Consider the following 19741-nt stretch of genomic DNA (forward strand, 5'->3'; position numbering starts at 1 on the left):
TGGACTGTTTTCGCTGTGTCCCATAGATTTTTGGATTGTTGTGTTTTCATTGTCATTTGTTTCCAGGATGTTTTTAATTTCTTCTTTGATCTCTTTGGTAATCCAGTCATTGTTTAATAACATGTTATTCAGCTTCCAAGTGTTTGAATTTTTTTATTGTTTTAATTGTAGTTTATTTCTAATATTATGCCATTGTGGTCTGAGAAGATGCTTGATATGATTTCAGTCTTCCTGAATTTAGAGAGACTTTGCCTGTGACCCAATAGGAGGTCTACCTTTGAAAATGTCCCATGTGCACTTGAGAAAAACGTATATTCCGTGGCTTTGGGGTGAAATGTTCTAAAGATGTCATTTAAGTCCATCTGATTTAGTGAATCATTTAGGATTGCTGTTTCTTTGCTGACTTTTGTCTAGAGCAGCGGTTCTCAACCTGTGGGTCGCGACCCCTTTGGGGGTCGAATGACCCTTTCACAGGGGTCGCCTAAGACCATTGGAAAACACATATATAATTACATATTGTTTTTGTAATTAATCACTATGCTTTAATTATGTTCAATTTGTAACAATGAAATTGGGGTCACCCCAACATGAGGAACTGTATTAAAGGGTTGCGGCATTAGGAAGGTTGAGAACCACTGGTCTAAAGGATTTATCCAGTGATGTCAGTGGGGTATTAAAGTCCCCTACTATGATTGTATTGTTGTCAATCTCTCCCTTGATATCTTCCAGGAGTTTTTTAAATGTATTTGGGTGCTCCTGCATTGGGTGCATATATGTTTACCAGGGTTATATCGTCTTGTTGTATCGATCCCTTTAGTATTATGAAGTGGCCTTCCTTATTTCTTGTTCTGGCCTTCACTTTGAGCTCTGTTTTGTTAGATATAAGTATTGCTACCCCAGCTTTTTTTTCATTTCTATTTGTCTAAAAGATATTTTTCCATCCCTTCACTTTCAGTATGTGTGAGTCCCTTGCACTGAGGTGGGTCTCTTGTAGACAGCATATATATGGGTCACGTTTTTTTATCCATTCAGCCACTCGATGTCTTTTGATTGGAGCATTTAGTCCATTTACGTTTAAAGTTATTATTGATAGGTACTTGTTTGTAGCCATTTTTATTTTTTGTGCCTGTGTTTCTTCTTCCTTTTTTATTTCTTCTTTGTACACCAGTCCCTTTAGCATTTCTTGCATTGCTGGCTTGGTAGTGATAAACTCCCTTAGCCTTTTTTTGTCTGTGAAGCTCCTGATTTCCCTTTCAATCTTGATTGATAGCCTTGCTGGATAGAGTATTCTTGGATTCAGTCCCTTGCTTTGCATCACTTTGTAAATTTCTTTCGATTTCTTTCTACCCTGATGTGTTTCTGTTGAGAAATCATTTGATAATCTAACTGGAGATCCCTTTTACGTAACTTTCTGTCTCTCTCTTGCAGCCTTTAAGATTCTCTCTTTGTCCTGAACATTTGCTATCATAATTACAACATGTCTTGGTTTGGGTCTTTTTGGGTTCATATTGTTTGGGACTCTGTGCTTGTGTGACTTTTTTCTTCCCCAAATTAGGGAAGTTTTCTGACATTATTTCTTCAAATTGGTTTTCTAACCCTTGTTCCTCTTCTTGTCGTTCTGGCACCCTGTTATATGGATGTTGTTTTGTTTCATGTTGTCCCAAAGCTTCCTTAGGCTGTCCTTCTGTCTTTCAATTTTTTTTCTCCAATTGCAGTTCAGTTTGGGTGTCTTTTGCTGCCCTGTCTTCTAATTCGCTAATTCGGTCCTCTGCTTTTCTTAGTCTACTGTTGAAACTTTCCATAGTGTTTTTTATTGTAACTATATCACTCTATTTCCTCTTGATTCTTACATAAGTTGTTGATTTTTTTCATCCATCCCAGTTTATGAACTATATGACCCTTATTCTGAATTCTTTTCCTAACACATCGCATGCCTTCGTTTCACTTAGCTTTTCTGGTGATTTTCCCTTTTCTTTCCTTTAGGGTTTTTTTTTTGTCTCCCCATTTTTGCTCTCACTGAAGGATCTAGGTGTTGAGTAATGCGAGGGCTGCTCCTCGGGCAGCAGTGGCTACTCAGATGGTGGCTGCTCCTCAGGCAGCAGTGGCTACTCGGGCAATGGCTGCTCCTCAGTTGGCGGCGGCTATTCGGATGCGCACTGCTCATGTGGCTGCTTGCAGCAGTGGTGGGTTCCCAGTCACAGCAGCTCTCCCTTTCAAGATGGCATGGCCTCTGTGGTAGAGCTGGCTGCCCTGGGACTCTTTGCAATGGTAGCAGAGGCTGCCTGGCTAGGTGGGCCCGGTCCACCAGCCCTTGAAGGTCCTGCAGGATCTAACTGTCCCTCACTCATGTAGACACACACACACACACACACACACACCATACTTCCACACAGTCCCCTTTCGCTCCCTCACTCACGCTTTCTCCCTTACTGCCGTCCTCCCGGCTGCCATCTTCCTGCCTCTAGAGCAGCCGTGGGCAAACTACGGCCCGCGGGCCGGACCCAGCCCGTTTGAAATAAATAAAACTAAAAAAAAAAAAAAGACCGTACCCTTTTATGTAATGATGTTTACTTTGAATTTATATTAGTTCACACAAACACTCCATCCATGCTTTTGTTCCGGCCCTCTGGTCCAGTTTAAGAACCCATTGTGGCCCTCGAGTCAAAAAGTTTGCCCACCCCTGGTAGAGTGTTATTGACCCGTTTGTGGATGGTGTCTCCTCTCCAGGTGTCTGGTTATGTGGCTCGCTCTCTACCACATTGACCAAAGAGGACAAAATGCAACTCAACAAGACATGACACAAAGCAAACAAAACACGAATGTGCTCATGACATCGATAACACCAATATAAGTGACCATCAGAGAAAAGAGAATTAGGGGAGAGTAAAGAGAGCACAAATTATATTGAGGAGGGAAAAGAAAAAGGAAGAAAAAAGAAAAAAAAATATATATGTTGAGAAAACACCACAAAACAAACAGATAAACCAATAAATGCAAACAACAAACACCCAGAAAAGAAGGTAGGGGCAGAATCTGTAGAGGCCAAGCTTATATACAGAAAGTATACATACTTTTAAAATGAATTGTTAATAGATTTATCTTAAATATTTTTATAAGGTTAACAATATGCAAACCATTATTATGATATCTATTCTCAAAGCAGTCAAGAATATAAAAAACAATTAGAGCAAGGATGAATAGGTGAATCTTGTAGAACATCTTAATCCTGAAAGTTTTAAGGATTTGTTTAGACAAATCTTTGTGTATATATCATGTACCTGTGATTATGTACTATTGATGTTAACATTAAAATTCATATCTGCCTTTTTAAAATTATAGTTATCAGACTTTGAAAGTACTTAAAGAATGCATAAAAATGAAGCTACTTAATTAAGACAATATGTGAGGTCAAATAGACCCTCACTTATAAGTTATTATGCTGAAATTAGAGTTTTATTTTGATGCCCAAATATCAGTAGATATAATCATATTGACTTATCACCATAATTCTTTGTTGGAATTTGTTGAAGACCATTCATACCTGAATGTAACACATACCTGAGTGTAACCTCTAGTGTGCCTTAAAAAGAAATCTGATTTTCATAAAATTTAAGAACCAAGAAATAGTAAAGTTATGGGTAGATTTATATCCTGCTCTGTTAGTACATTTTAAAACTTACTGAAAACTCAGACATATTAAAAAGTAGAAGAAATTATATGAGAGAGTTGTATGAAGCTAGGTAAATTGTGTATTGCACGTGAGTTACAAACTCATAGCCAATTTTTTTTCCTCTATGTCCCTCCACCTACTCCTGTATTGGAAACAAATTCAAAACATCATTTCCTTTCTTCCATAAATATTTCATGATATATCTTTGAAAGAAAAAGATTTTAAAAAACATAACTCTAATATCATTTATACTTTCAAATATCTAGTGAATGTTCAGATTTTCCTGTTTATCTCAAAATTCATTTTTATAGTTTTTCTTGAAAAAAATATCCAGATATCATCTATGCATTGCAGTTGGTTAATATATTTCAAGTGTCTTGATTTATAGTTCCCTATTCTTCTTGTATTCTTCCTTTCAAAATATTTATTGAAGAAATTGAGTTGTCTTTTAGAGCCTTCTGAGAGTCTGGGTTTTGCCAACTACACCCTCATGTTTAGCGTGTTTTTCTTTTGCCTATAATTTTTATAAACTGGTAGTTAGATTTAAAGTCTTGACCAGATTTAAGTTTTACTTTTTGTCAAGAGTATCTAATAGGTAGTGGTGTATATTTCAGTCAAGATGCATATATCTGGTTGTCTCTCTTTTTGTGATACTAGCAGCCATTGATGTTCATTGCCTAGCCAGCCGTGGGCAAACTACGGCCCGTTTGAAATGAATAAAACTAAAAAAAAAAGACCGTAACCCTTTTATGTAATGATGTTTACTTTGAATTTATATTAGTTCACACAAACACTCGATCCATGCTTTTGTTCCGGCCCTCCGGTCCAGTTTAAGAACCCATTGTGGCCCTCGAGTCAAAAAGTTTGCCCACCCCTGGTAGACTAATCTATTATGGGTTCCAAATTATGATATTCTAATTCTATACTTCTTTATTAATTTACTAACTGGAATATTTCCTTAAATCAGTGTTTCTACGTAACAACTATTTGATAACTCTGAAGGACATTTCTTATAAGTGTAGGCAGAATAAATTCTAGATTCTTTTCCCTTATTTAGAACTTTTAAAAAATAGTGATTTGAAAATCCAGCATCTTCCAAAGGTGACTGATGAGTTTTTAAAAATATTTTTATAAACACATGGAATTTATATATATTTGAAGTGTTTAAGTTTGTTGCTGTTTTTGTTTTTATCAATGTTCAAATTGTCCTATCTTTTGTAGGAACCTCCTCCAATTCATTATTGAGACATGATTCCATGAGTAGTCATTGATTGTTTTCTTACTTTGTGTTATGACAAGATACTCCTACATATTTTCTGCCCCAGACTTGTAATCTGCCATTTTTCTAAAGAGCTCTAGTTTCTCTTAGTAGGAAATGGTATTTTAAAATTACAGCCTAGGTACCAGAGATAATTTGTAGTGGAAAGCGCTAGAGAATAATTTTCCCTTTATAAAAAAATATGAGTTTCTAATGATAGTTTCAATTAGTTTCAGGACTGTAGAGTTTTTACTTCAGTCTTACTCATATCCTTTTGAACAGGCTGAAAACTGTAGTTCCTAATGATGTCAACATAATTACTCATTTGTTTTATCCTACAATATAAATAGAATGCTCTCAGAACTAACAATATGATTACTTTTGTAATGTAGGATTTCTTTTCCTTAAGATATATTCTTTGTGGATGAATGGATAAATTACTGTTTTAAAGTCAGTTGAAATAATTCTCTTTGGACCTGAGGGATATTGCACAGTAACTCAAACTGATGATGACAGAGATTGAATTGAGTCAATCTGTCCTGATAGTCCTTCAGATATTTATATGTACCCAGAGCAGGACCTGGCACATAGTAGGTGCTTGTATTTGTTGAATAAATGAATGGCTTGGGAGCTACTGGCATTGATGTTTAATCAGGGGTGGAGAATGTCCAGCCCATGGGCCATATAAAACCCGCAAAATCATTTGGAATGGCCCTGCAAAGCATTAGAAGTGAGTTAATTAAATGTTTGACCAAATATAGCAGGCTAATTTTTAAGTTGATACTTTTGTATGGCCCAAGAACGGTATTATAAATATCCAAATGGCCCTTGGCAGAAAAAATTTCTAGAACCAGGTTTCCTATAACATTTAACTGGAAGTTAAAGAGAAAAATACAATTTGGGAGGTGATGTGAAACTGTTGCAGTTTTTTTTGTTAAGTTAAAGGACTCCATTTTACTAAAGCATCACATTATTGCACAAGTACTGTCAGAAAAGTTTTGCCTATAGTTCCCTTAATCATGGAGTGAATTTGGATTTTTTATATGTAACATTTTCTTCTTCCTTTGTAGGCATTTGGGATCACAGCTTTGTGAATTAGAAAAACTGATAGATAAAATGATGATTGCAGAATTTTCTACTTATTGTCACAGTGACTTAAATAGACCACTGGAAGATGACTGTCAAATTTTAGAAGAGGTATGGTTTTTAAGCACTGGAATGAAATTTATGTCATTGCTTGGTGCTAATTCCTAAAACCCTTAGTTTAGAACACATTCTTCTCAGATTATAGGGAACAAAATTACATTAAATTTCAAGTTTTATTAGACCTATAAAGTACTTCATATGTGATTTTAGCAAGTATCATAATTGTTTATTATCCTGTGAAATTAGAGAATAAAATAATTTTATAGCTTAATTAGAAATTGGAGTTAAAATGAGGTCTCTATATAGATTACAAACCAAATTCAAAATGTAGATATGGACAAATTAACGTATATCCATGTATATGCATGTACTGGAGTATATCTCTTTAAAAAGTGATTATTCTTATATAACTCATCAGTCATTCACATTCACTGAGCACCTATTATGAACATGTTTTATGCACATGCATACACTAATACATCATATCCAGGCTTTACTTATGTGGTAACTTCTCAATGCTGATTAATGCTAAGAACTAGTAAAGTTCCAAAAAGCCCTGACAGCAGTCTAAGTAATTAAGAGCTATTTGTACCTGTTAGCAGTTAATTCTCCACAGATAGTCCAGGTCATCATTCCAGTCTTCTAGACCACTAATTTAAAAAGCACATGGATCACGGAGTATTGTTAGTCATCAGGGTTTAAGAAAGGTATTTTCTAGCTACTTGAAACTAGGCTAAAATACATTTTTGTATTGTCTTGTCCTTAAACCAGCTTCATTTGATCCACTCTTATGGAATAGGATTTGTCTGTTTTAGAACACTGACTCCAAAAATCTGATGACCAGATTGCAGTAGAAGGGTTTTTTTGTTTGTTTCTTTCCAGGCTTCTAAAAAATACCATGTGTAGTATAGGTTTCTGAGCATCTAAAAATAAAACCCTTGGTGTTTAATATTTCTATCTCTAAGATTATTTGGTATTTAAAGTGTGAAGTTACACACTCTTCTTTTATTTTGATAGGAAAGACTAGTATCTCTTGTATTTGGACTTTTAAAACAAAGAAAACTTAATTTTTTAGAAATCTATAGTGAAGAAATGATTATTACGGCAAAGAATATCATTAAACAGGTAACTATACATTTTTATTTGATATATTTTATTCTAGAATCTTTTGTGAAGTTTGTTTTTACATGATCCTAGAAATAGTATATATAGTATAATAGTAATATTTTTTCATTTATTTAAAAGCTGAAAATGTAGAAAAGTAAAACATAGCCCTATCAGCTAAAATATTATAATTTAATAATATTTACAAGTATAAATTGTTACTGATGGTTTTCATTATTATCATCCTATATATATTTTTATTTGTTCATACATTTCAGTTAGATTTTTAGTGATTGTATAAAATTTCATCAATATTATGTTAAACTTAACATTTTCTTTATGCTACATATTTAAGTTGTTTTCAGGTTGGTGCTGTTAAGAACATTGTGACAAGTGTCTGTGGTATACAATTTTTTGTTTGTTTGGTTTTATATAAGACTGTTTCCTTACAACTGATTTCTAAAAGTGGAATTATTGGTCAGAAAGTGACCAATTTTTAAATTTTTTAAAATTAACAATATATACTGTCACCAGCAGTAGATAAATGTTCATTTCATCTTACATTTGATCTCTAAGAAATCATAATTGTAAACTGAAATCCATGTGTGTTTTTTTAGTCTTTCCTGATCTCTGTTTTGGCTTTTTTTACTCAGAGAAATCTTATTTATTGAACTTCAGTTTTTCTGTATAAAGAAAAAAAACAATTTAAAATGTGTTTACTAGGCTTAATTGACCATCATGAAGTTGAATGTACAATACCAAGTTTTTAATGTTTAAATCAAGTAAAAAGTTATAGTCACTCCATCTTTTACCTCTTTCAAACACTGGCTGAAACACTATTTTAAAATAGTTAAAACCACTTTAAAAAATTGTTGGCACTATCTGCTAGTGCTAAATATACACTTACAACTCAGCAGTTCTACTTCAAAGTATTTACCTGACAAAAATGCATACATAAGCTCACCGAAGACACAATAAGAATTTCATTGTAGCACTATTTATATTAAAAAAATGGAAAAAAATTCTGTCATCAGTAGAAAAGATAAATAGAATTGTGGTATATTTATATAATTGAATACTATACACCAATGAGAATGAATAAATTACATACAACAATGTGCATGAATATCACATACATAATGTGTAGCCAAATAAACTAGACACCAAGGAATATACACTATATGATTCCACTCACTTGATTCAAACATCTATTGTTTTAGGAATCAGGATAGGAGTGACTTTTGGGAGGAAACAGTTACTTGGAGGGGAGCAGGAGAATGGCTTACTGACAGTGTTCAGTTTCATGATCTGAGTTCTGGTTACACAGGTGTATTCCATTGTGAAAAAATATTGAGCAATAAACATAATTTGTACAATTTTCTGTAAGAATACTATGCTTTTAAATAAGTTTTTTAAACTGCTGTTTTAATTCCCAAACTTCTCTTGAAGTCTAAGCATTTTTTTTTCAACTTTAAACTGTTGCATGTATTGCAAGAATATGTAACTTCCGCCCTAGCTGGTTTGGCTCAGTGGATAGAGTATCGGCCTGGGGACCTAAGGGTCCCAGGTTCAATTCCGGTCAAGGGCACATGCCTGGGTTGCGAGCTAGATCCCCAGTGGCGAGTGTGCAAGAGGCAGTTGATCAATGATTCTTTCTCCCCCTTCCTCTCGGAAATCAATAAAAATATATTTTAAAAAAGAAAAAGAAAATGTAGCTTCCAAAATAAATTTCTTTTGGAATTACATTTTTTAAAACTTAATTCTAGTTGGTAAACAATATTATATTGGTTATATTAGTTTCAACATTTTTATATCTTAAATGTGATCACCCCACTAATTATAGTAATCATCTTCCCTGTGCAAACTTATCACAATATTACAGACTGTATTCCTTTCCCCTTTTCGCCCATCTACTCACTTCTGGTAATCATCCCTTTAGTCTCTGTTTCTATAAATCTATTGTTGTTTCGTTTGTTCATTTGTTGTTGTTTTTAGATTCCACACATAAGTGAAAGTATACCATATTTGTGTTATTTCACTTAGCACAATACCCTCTAGATCCATCCATGTTCTTGCAAATGGCAAGATTTCATTCTTTTTTATTGCCGCATAATATTCCAGTGTGTGAGTGTATATATACACAATATACAATACTACATGTGTGTGTGTCACACATCTTTAGCCATTCATCTATTGACATTACTGATGAACAAAATTGTCAGCAGAATACTAGCAAACTGAATTCAACAGTACGTTAAAGGATTATACTACATGGTCAAATAGGATTTATACCAGGGATACAAGTGTGGTTCAACATCCAAAAAACAACGTGATTCATCACATCAACAAAACCAAGGATAAAAATCCTATGATTATCTCAATAGATGCAGAAAAAGCATTTGACAAAATTCCACATCCATTTATGATAACTCTCAACAAAGTGGGTATAGAAAGATCTTACCTCAACTTGGTAAAGGCTCTAAATGACAAGCATACAGCTAACATCATACCTAATGGTGAAAAGCTAAAAGCTTTTCCTCTAAGATCAGGAATAAGACGAGGATGCCCACTCTCACCACTATTACAACATAATACTGGAAGCCCTTGCCACAGCAATCAGACAAGAAAAATAAATAAAAGGCTCCAAATTGGAAAAGAAGAAGTAAAACTGTCACTATTTGCAGATGACATGATACTATATATAGAAAACCCTAAAGAATCCAACTAAAAGATAATAGAATTAATAAAGAAATTCACTAAAATAGTGGGATACGAAATCAGCATACAGAAATTTGTCATATTTTATTTGGGGTTTTAGTATGGGGTTTATATCTTGTTCCTAAGTATTATAATTCCGTGTTCTTTTATGTTTTGAATAGTTTTAAATAGTAGGAGATTTTAATTAATACAGTTTAAGCTACCCTGGAATAATTATTTAATAGGGTAATGGTAATGCTGAAGTTTTTTAAACACCTTGAGGTATGTATAAGAGACACAAGAGGAGTCTGGTAAGATAATTATCAGAATCATTGAGGCCTTTTTACTTTCATTTAATTTTAAGATGTATTTTCAAAGTAACACTTTTTAAATTTTTTTCATTTCTACCCATTGAAGCCCTTTTAAATATACAGTACTTAGAATTCACATTAATCACATTTTTTTCTTAAATTTTGCAGTGTGTGATTAATAAAGTTTCACAAATAGAAGAACTAGACACAGATGCTGTTACGAAGTAAGTATAAATATCAGTCACAGAATTCCTTCTGAATTCTATTAAGGGAAGAGAGCAGTTAATAGAATTCAGAAGGAGAAAGATATGTAGTGGTAGGGGGAAAAAAGACATTCAGTAGTTGAAATTGTCTTCACTGGAGGGAGGCAGTCATCTGGAGGTAAACACCTCAAGGAGAGGAGATGGAGTTATGAGCACCTTTTCTCCTTCCTGTCTTTTTAAACAATTTTTATTGATTGTTTTGGGTTTGTTTTTTTTTAAGAGAGAGAAAGTAAGGGAGAGAGAGAGGGAGAGAAACATCCATGTGAGAGCAAAACATTGATCAGCTGTCTCCTGCACACTCACTAAAGGGGATTGAGCCCACAACCTGGGCCTGTGCCCTGACCAGGAATCAAACCTGCAATCTTTCAGTGCCCAGCACTACGCCCAGTCAACTGACTTACATTGGCCAGGGCTCTTCCTTCCAATCTTTTGTAAAGGTTCCTCATTGACCAAGCCCAGCAGATCAGCCTCCCATGGCAGAAAGAGGTTAGAGAGAATACAATGTAGATACGGAGGGGGGAAATTGAAGATAATCCATTTCAGAGGATATCAGTGTGAAATTTAAATTAGTAGCCCAAATAATTAAAACCCAGCTTCTAATTGGCTTTGAAAAGTTGAGTACATGATTTTGAATTGCCCATATCTATAACTTTATTTTCACCATTGTAATCCTAATTCTTTTATTTTGAGAATAGTGATAAATATTTTATGACTGAATTTCTCATTCAAATAGATATATAAACTTTATTGACTGGCCTAAAATATGACTAACAATATGGACAAATGTGAAACTCCTCTAGGTCAGACTCATAGAATGAAGATGTGGAGTTTTAATTTACATACCATTACCTAGTGAAAACTCAGTTTCAGAGTTAGTTGAAGCATCCCTAATACTGCAGGAATCACTAGTGCAGTAGTTAGAAAAGTTAAGTTATTGGGACTCTTTTAAAAGCCCTATAGAAATGGAGAGTCAGTTATTTTTAATTTTTTTCTTCCCTCGGATATTTCCTCAAATAGAGAACTTCCTGTATCTCAAGTATAGGAGTATCTTTGGAAAATAAACTCTTAGCTGCAGCAGCATTCATTAAAAATTTAGAGTAATGTCATTGTAATACTATAAAATATTTTTATGGCACTATTTTGCATTAACTTTTTATCTTGAAGTTATTGATTGTTGTCAGCTATAAAATATTGGCTATACTATTATATATTATACTAATATGATATATAATGATTCATATATATGTATACTGATACCATACTGGTTAATACATAGAACTTTTTATGCACCATGAATTATTCTATGTACTTCTTATTAACTCAGTTAATATTCATAGCAATCATACAAGGTAAGTTCTGTTACTTTCACCCATGTTAAGGTGAGAAAATGAGAGCATGCAGGGATTAAGTCACTTGTCCAAAGTCATACAGCTAGTAAATGGCAGGGCTGGAGCTTGATCCAAGGCATTGTGGGCCCCAGAGCTCATGCTCTTAGCCACCATGCCATATATGGAAAAGTACTTTTTAGCTTGTAATTAGAAAAATAGGTTATTAAGTTATTAAGGGAGATGTTATATTCCTATTTTTACTTACTTCAGAATATTTCTTCTCTACCTTAAACAAAAATTGGTTTATCTCTCTCTGGCTTTTCACCCAATGGTCACGAATCATGCTCACATGGAATTATTTTGTAAGATTCATAAGTCAGTATACTTGACTAGGTTAGTCTTAAAAATATTTAACCAAGCAGGAGTTGGTTGGTAATTGACCCAAACTCAATTTTTTGATATAAGGTATCTAGATGAAATTACATAATTCTTATGTTACTAGATAGTATTTAGTATACTAGTATAAAAACTATACTAGTATTTAGTATAGTTTCCTTTAATTTGTACGTTTATTTCATATATCATTTGGCCCAAAGACAATCATTATTTTTGTTTGATTTCTTTTTTTTTTTTTTGTAGGCTCGCAGATCAGATGAGAATGTTGAATTTTCCTCAGTGGTTTGATCTGCTAAAGGATATTTTCTTTAAGTTTACAGTTTTCCTACAGAGAGTTAAGGTAAGCTTATATGAGTATCAGTTTATCCAAAATATCCCTAAAATTAAGTCAACTTTCTAGATTTATAAATATATATAGAATCAAACTAGAACAAAACACAATTTCTTTGTTTTAGTAATTTTTCTAAGTCCTGTTTTTAAATAAGATTTGAAGTGTTGCAGAGTATTTTGGTACCTTTTATAATTTGGATGATTTATTTGATATTAAAAAGAAATAAGCTTGCTTGGCATTAAATGTTATACAGTAATATTTTCTGATTTTATGAGGCCTGAATCTCTAGATTATCTAGAGGTCCAATGTTGTATAAAATTCAAAAATCTCTCCTAAATCACTTAATTTTTCTAGAAATTTAGTGTTGATGATGGCATTTTTAAACATATTTCATATTTAAATTGCTTTATTAATGTCCTTTGTTGCAGGTTTTTATTTCATTTTTCAATCTGGGATCCAATTAAGGATCATGTATTACATTTAATTATTTTGTCTCTTTAGTCAAACCACTTACTTTTAGGCCATTAAATATAAGGAAAAGAACACATACCACACAGCGTTTTGGGGAAGAAAAGATGTCACAGACTCTAATACATTTTGTTTGGGATTGTATTTTAATAAGAGAAAGTCATTAGGAATTACTGAGTATAGTAGGCTATTTATGAAATGAGATACTCTTTTAATTATCATATACTAGAGGCCCGGTGCACAAAAATTTGTGTACTCGGGGGGAGGGGGGGTCCCTCAGCCCGGCCTGTGCCCTCTCGCAATCTGGGACCCCTCGGGAGATAACGACCTGCTGGCTTAGGCCTGCTGCTGGGTGGCAGAGGGCAGGCCCAATCCCTAGGTGCAGCCCCTGGTCAGGCTCAGAGCAGGGCTGATTGGGGAGTTAGGGTGCCTTCCCCTGTCATGCACAGAGCAGGGCAGATTGGGAGGTTGCGATGCCACCCTCAGTCACACTCAGGGTAGGGCCGATTGGGGGGTTGGGGCACCGTTCCCTGTCACACTCAAGGCAGGGTTGATGGGGAGGTTGCGGCGCCACCCCCTATCACGCACAGAGCAGGGCCAATCAGGGGGTTGGGGCGCTGCCCCCTGTCACGCACAGAGCAGGGCCCATCAGGGGGGTTGGGGCTCCGTATCCTGTCACACACAGAGCAGGGTCAATTGGGGTTGGGGAGCAACCCCCTGTCATGCACAGGGCCAATCAGGGGGTTGAGGAGCTCCCCCCTGTCACTCACAGAGTAGGGCTGATAGGGGAGTTGGGGCACCGGCCCCTGTCACACTCAGGGCAGGGCGGATCAGGGGGTTGGGGCGCCGCCACTCTCACACTCAGGGCAGGGCCGATGGGGAGGTTATGGCTCTACCCCATCACACACAGAGCAGGGCCTGTGGGGGGTGGGGGTTGGGACGCCGCACCCTGTCACACACAGAGCAGGGCCGATCAGGGGATTGAGGCGCCGCACCCTGTCACACACAGAGCCGCAGGGAGATCAGGGGGTTGGGGAGCTCCCCCCTATCAGGCACAGAGCAGGGCTGATCAGGGGGTTGGGGCGCCTTCCCCTGTCCCGAACAGAGCAGGGCAGATAGGGAGGTTGTGGCCCCGCCCCCTGTCACACAGAGCCGCAGGGCCATCAGGGGGTTTGGGCGCTGCCCCCTGTCACGCTGATCCCGGTGCCGGGAGGCCTCGTGGCTCCACTGATCCCGGTGCTGAGAGGCATATTACCCTTTTACTATATAGGATAGAGGCCTGGTGAATGGGTGGGCCTGGCTGGTTTGCCCTGAAGGGTGTCCTGGATCAGGGTGGGGGTCCCCACTGGGGTGCCTGGCCAGCCTGGGTGAGGGGATGATGGCTGTTTGCAGCTGGTCACACACCCTTCAGGGTGGGGGTCCCCACTGGGGTGCCTGGCCAGTCTGGATGAGGGGCTGAGGGCTGTTTTCAGGCCGACTGAAGCTCCCAACTCCTCCTTTTTTTCTTTTTTATTCTGGGCCAGCTTTAGCTCTGGCTCCAGCTCTGAGGCCTCTGCTGCTGAAAGAAGGTATCTGGTTTGTTTTGGTTCTATAATCGAAACACTGTATAACTCCAGCTCTGAGATCCTGGGCTCGCTGAAAGCAGGTTTCTGGGGTTTTGTTTAGCTTCTATATTTGTTATAATGTTTCTTAAACTGCAAGCTCAGAGGCCGGCAAGGCAGGTGGGGAACGTTGGAGTCCTCCATCACTGAAGCAAGCAAGCCTCATGTTAGTTTCAAGCTGCCTGGCTGCCGGCCGCCATCTTGGCTGGCAGTTAATTTGCATGTCTCACTGATTAGCCAATGGGAAGGGTAGCGGTCGTATGCTAATTACCATGTTTCTCTTTTATTAGATAGGATCAGTATTATGTTATATGTACTGGTTAACATTCTGGCATCTCCTGAGTATCATGTTAAAATGGTCTTAGGGACTTAGGGACTTATCTATGACATGACTTTACATTGCTGACATTTGAGTATTGCTAAGTCACATGCATAAGCTCTCCAGAGTGGTAAAAGTTGAATAAAATGTTATTCACTATACCTAATTTAGACTCCTACCAAAATGTTGATCCCACCTGTTGACAGAGATAGGAAACCTGTATCTGTGGATTGATCAATAACTAGGTCATGTTTTCACTTTTCCTTATATTCCCACCATGACATCACTTCTGTTATTGCATGTCTGGATATGGAGGATTTTCACATTGCATAGAATTGGCATTCTCACTAAGATCCTTGAAAATCTCACCAAATCCCTGACGGTCTCATGAAGATTCTTGAGTAACCTTATAACCATGGTTTTGAATTCTATATCCAGTAGTTTGCTTTCTTTCATTTCTTTCATTTGTGACATGTTTCTTTGTGTCCACATTTTGCCTGCTTCCCTGTATTTGTTTGTATGTATTGGTAGAGCTGCTATGTCTCCTTGAGTAGGTAGAGTGGCCTTGTGTAGTAGGTGTCCTATAGGGCCTAGTGGCTTAGCCTCCCCAGTCACCTGAGCTGGGCACTCTAGGTGCCCCCCTTTGTGGGCTGTGTGCACAGTCTTGTTGTAGTTGAGACTTGATTGCTGTTGGTGTCACTGGGAGCAATTGACCTCTAGGCCAATTGACTGTGAAGACCAGCTACGACTACAGTGCAAGAACTGCTGTGCAGGAGACACCCCTATAGAGCAGGACTGGCTTCAGTGGGACTTTGGTGTTCACTGAGTCTGCCCCTTGAGTGGTCACTTATAGATATGTAGAGCTGTAATCTGATATGGTCTGATGATGACCACTGGGTGCACTAGCTCTTGAGTCTCCAAGGAGGTGCAAAGTCAGCCACTGCCTGGGGCCACCCAGCAGGAGCTACAGAGAGATCTGCAGATTCCTCCTATTTGTATCGGGCTTGGAAGTGCCCAGGCAAGGCTTAGTTGTAAAGCAAGGCAGGCTGGTACTAGTGCCAGGTCTTAGGCCTTTTATTGATAGATTTGGGGCTCCTTGACCCAGCTACAGCTTGTTTGAGAGATTTTAGCAAAGTCTGAAGCCTGAGCAAGGACAGGCCATTCATATGCAAAAGCTGCTGCAAAGAGCATGGGTGGGGCTGCAAATTGGATGGGGTGGGGTCTCAGGGAATCACCAGGGTGGAGCAAACAGAAATGGCTGCCAATTAGCCCTGCAAAAGGGGAGGTCCCAGCATAGGAATAATGACCCCTGTGAGCACCTCCATCTGGGAGAAAGCCACTCTCGAGTTCCTGCCTTGATGCCAGATAATCCAATTCCTATTCATAAGTGTCTGGTGCCCCGGGGCTTCACATTGGCACTAGAGCTCAGAGGAAGTAGGACCTTGTAAGTTTAGTTTATGTGCCGGCCCTTTAAGAGGAACATCTGGGTCTCCAGCAGCCTCCATGTCACTCAACCACAATCCCCGCTGGTTTTGACAGCCCTTAGTTTTGGGGACTTCATTTTCTAGCTTTGGGAGCCTGGGTTGGGGGTCTAGTGTGGGCATGGGACCCCTTGCTCCTCACGGGGGGCCTCCACAGAGGGCATTTCCCTCCTGATTAAAAAAACTGCACACATGGGTGCCGGTCCAGCCTGGTCAGTGCCTCTGCCTGTCCTACCAGTCTCAGCGTGCTTCCTTCTTCACTTCTCTAGTTGTAGGACTTCTATTCAGCTAGTTTTCAAGTGGTTCTGGATGATGGTTCTCTGCATTTTAGTTGTAATTTTGATGTGGTTGTCGGAGTCAGCGAGTAAGGTGTTTACCTACACCGCCATCTTGGTTCTCCCTTAACCATTTTTAATTGTACAGTTTAGTGGCATTCACATTGTTTTGCTATTATCATCACCATCCATCTACAGAACTTTTCATCTAAAAAAACTGAAACTCTGTAGTATTAAAACAATAACTTGCCCAGCCTTTGTGGGTCAGTGGTTGAGTGTCGACCTATGAACCAGGAGGTTGTGGTTCTATTCCAGATCAGGGCACATGCCCAGGATGTGGGCTCCATTCGCATAGGGGGCATGCAGGAGTTATCCAATCAATGATTTTCTCTCATCATTGATGTTTCTATTTCTTTCTCTCCCTTTTTCTCTCTGAAATCAATAAAAACATATCCTATATAATAAAAGCATAATTTGCTAAGTGTCTGACTGATTGGTCGACAGCTCGACCAGTTGCTATGACATGCACTGACCACCAGGGGGCAGACGCTCCAACCAGTAGGTTAGCTTGCTGCTGGGGTCCCGCTGATTGGGACTGGGCGAGAGGGCCGGACACACCCTGGAGCACTCCCATGGTCCCTCCCCCGCTGGCTGGCCAACCTCCCGTGATCCCTCCCCGGCTGGCTGGTCCCCATTGGCCCTGATCCTGACTAGGCAAGATGGCCCCAATTAGCCCCGATTGCTGGCCAGGCCTAGGGACCCCACCCGTGCATGAATTTGTGCACCGGGCCTCTAGCTAAAAAATAAAATAAAATAAACAATTACTTACCTTTTCCTCCTTCCATCTCCTGGCAACCACCATTTACTTTCTGCCTCTCTGAGTTTGACTGCTGTAGGTACTTCATATAAGTGTAATTATATAGTATTTTTTTGTTGTTAATCCTCACATTAGGGTATTTTCCATTGCTTTTCAGAGAGAGCAGAAGGGAGGGAGAGAGAGAGACATTGATGTGAGAGAGACACATCAACTTGTTGCCTCTCATATGTGCCCCAACCGGGGGTGGGGAGTGAACCCACAACCTAGGTATGTGCCCTTGACTGAGAATTGAACCTGCAACTCTTTGGTGCGGGAGTCGATGCTCCAGCCATTGAGCCACACCGGCCAGGGCTAAATATACAGTATTTTTCTTTTGAGATTGGTTTGTTTCATTTAGCTTAATGTTCTCAAGGTTCATTCATTGTGGCATGTGTCAAAATTTCATTCATTTCTAAGGTTAAATAACATCCCATTTAAATATATACACTGAGTGGCCAGATTATTATGACCACCTGATGTTTGTAGGCAGATTAGCTATAATTTCGTGAAGTTGCTAGAGGGCCAGACCATTATAAATAGGGAAGCAGGTTGCTGAACATGACAGTAGAAGTGATTTTTTTCTGAAGATATGGGTAAACAACGCGATTTAACATCCTTTGAACGTGGGATATATATATAGTATGTACCACATTTTGTTCATTCCTTCTTCTGTCAGTGGACACTTGAGTTGCTTCCACATTTTGCTATTGTGAATAATGCTTCACAATATGAACAAATATCTCATAGCTGCTTTCAGTTCTTTTGGTATATGTTCAGAAGTGGAATTGTTGGATTATATGACAATTCTTTTTCTGATTTTTCGAGGAACTTCCATGTTGTTTTTCATAACAGCTGCAGTTTTATATTCCCACCAGTAGTGCATAATGATTTTAATTTCTCCACATTCTTGCCAACACTTGTTGCTTTTTCTTTTTTTGATAGTAGACATCATAACGGGTGTAAGGTTGTACTTCATTTTGGTTTGATTTTCATTTTTCTAATGATTAAGTGATGTTGACCTTTTTATGTGCTTATTACTATTTTTAATATCTTTGGAGAAATATTTTCTTTGCTGCTGCTCCTCCTCCTCCTTCTTCTCCTCCTCCTCCTTCTCTTCCTCCTCCTCCTTCTTCCTCCTTCTTTCTCCTTCTTCTTCCTTCTTCTTCACCTTTTAATATTTCATGTAATATTGGTTAGGTGGTGATGAATTCCTTTAGCTTTTTCTTGTCTGGGAAGCTCTTTATCTGACCTTTAATTCTAAATGATAGCTTTGCTAAGTAATCTCTGTTGTAGGTCCTTATTTTTCATCACTTTAAATATTTCTTGCCACTCCCTCTGACCTGCAGAGTTTCTGGTGATTTGATGTAGTTTGAAGCTGTTCATCAGGTGTGGAAGTCTGACCATTTTTTAATCAGATGTTTTTTGTTTTTTGTTTTTTTTTTAAATATATTTTATTGATTTTTTTTAATGAAATCTTTATTGTTCAGATTATTACATTTGTTCCTCTTTTTCCCCCCCATAACTCCCCTCCTCCCAGTTCCTGCCCCACCCTCCGCCCTCACTCCCCACCCACTGTCCTCTTCCATAGGTGCACGATTTTTGTCCAGTCTCTTTCCGCGTCTCCCACACCCTTTTCCCCCCCAAGAATAGTCAGTCCATTCCCTTTCTATGTCCCTGATTCTATTATGATCACCAGATTATTTATTCACTTGATTCTTAGATTCACTTGTTGATAGATGCATATTTGTTGTTCATAATTTGTATCTTTACCTTTTTCTTCCTCTTCCTCTTCTTAAAGGATACCTTTCAGCATTTCGTATAATCCTGGTTTGGTGGTGATGAACTCCTTTAGCTTTTCCTTATCTGTGAAGCTCTTTATCTGACCTTCCGTTCTGAATGATAGCTTTGCTGGATAAAGTAATCTTGGTTGTAGGTTCTTGGTATTCATCACTTTGAATATTTCTTGCCACTCCCTTCTGGCCTGCAAAGTTTCTGTTGAGAAATCAGCTGACAGTCGTATGGGTATTCCCTTGTAGGTAACTGAGTTTCTTTCTCTTGCTGCTTTTAAGATTCTCTCTTTGTCTTTTGCTCTTAGCATTTTAATTATGATGTGTCTTGGTGTGGTCCTCTTTGGATTCCTTTTGTTTGGGGTTCTCCGCGCTTCTTGGACCTGTAAGTCCATTTCTTTCACCAGGTGGGGGAAGTTTTCTGTCATTATTTCTTCAAATAGGTTTTCG

The 19741-nt window shown here is 38.1% G+C and overlaps 1 protein-coding gene across 19 annotated transcripts in view; it reads left to right on the forward strand.

The window, feature by feature from the left end:
- VPS54 (VPS54 subunit of GARP complex) overlaps positions 1-19741 on the forward strand; it is a 122580-nt gene that overhangs the window by 55122 nt on the left and 47717 nt on the right. For all 19 annotated transcript variants that reach the window (XR_004971819.1, XR_004971818.1, XR_004971817.1 and 16 more), the window contains 4 exons: positions 5999-6125; positions 7092-7199; positions 10355-10410; positions 12417-12513. Coding sequence is in view for 14 of the 19 variants with exons in the window: in XM_036334380.1 (XP_036190273.1) it covers positions 5999-6125; positions 7092-7199; positions 10355-10410; positions 12417-12513 (388 nt within the window). In the remaining 5 variants the exon portion in view is untranslated. The remainder of the gene's footprint in view (positions 1-5998; positions 6126-7091; positions 7200-10354; positions 10411-12416; positions 12514-19741) is intronic.

The sequence above is a fragment of the Myotis myotis genome, unplaced genomic scaffold, assembly GCF_014108235.1.
Source record: "Myotis myotis isolate mMyoMyo1 unplaced genomic scaffold, mMyoMyo1.p scaffold_m19_p_14, whole genome shotgun sequence".
In the NCBI taxonomy this organism is placed as follows: domain Eukaryota; kingdom Metazoa; phylum Chordata; class Mammalia; order Chiroptera; family Vespertilionidae; genus Myotis; species Myotis myotis.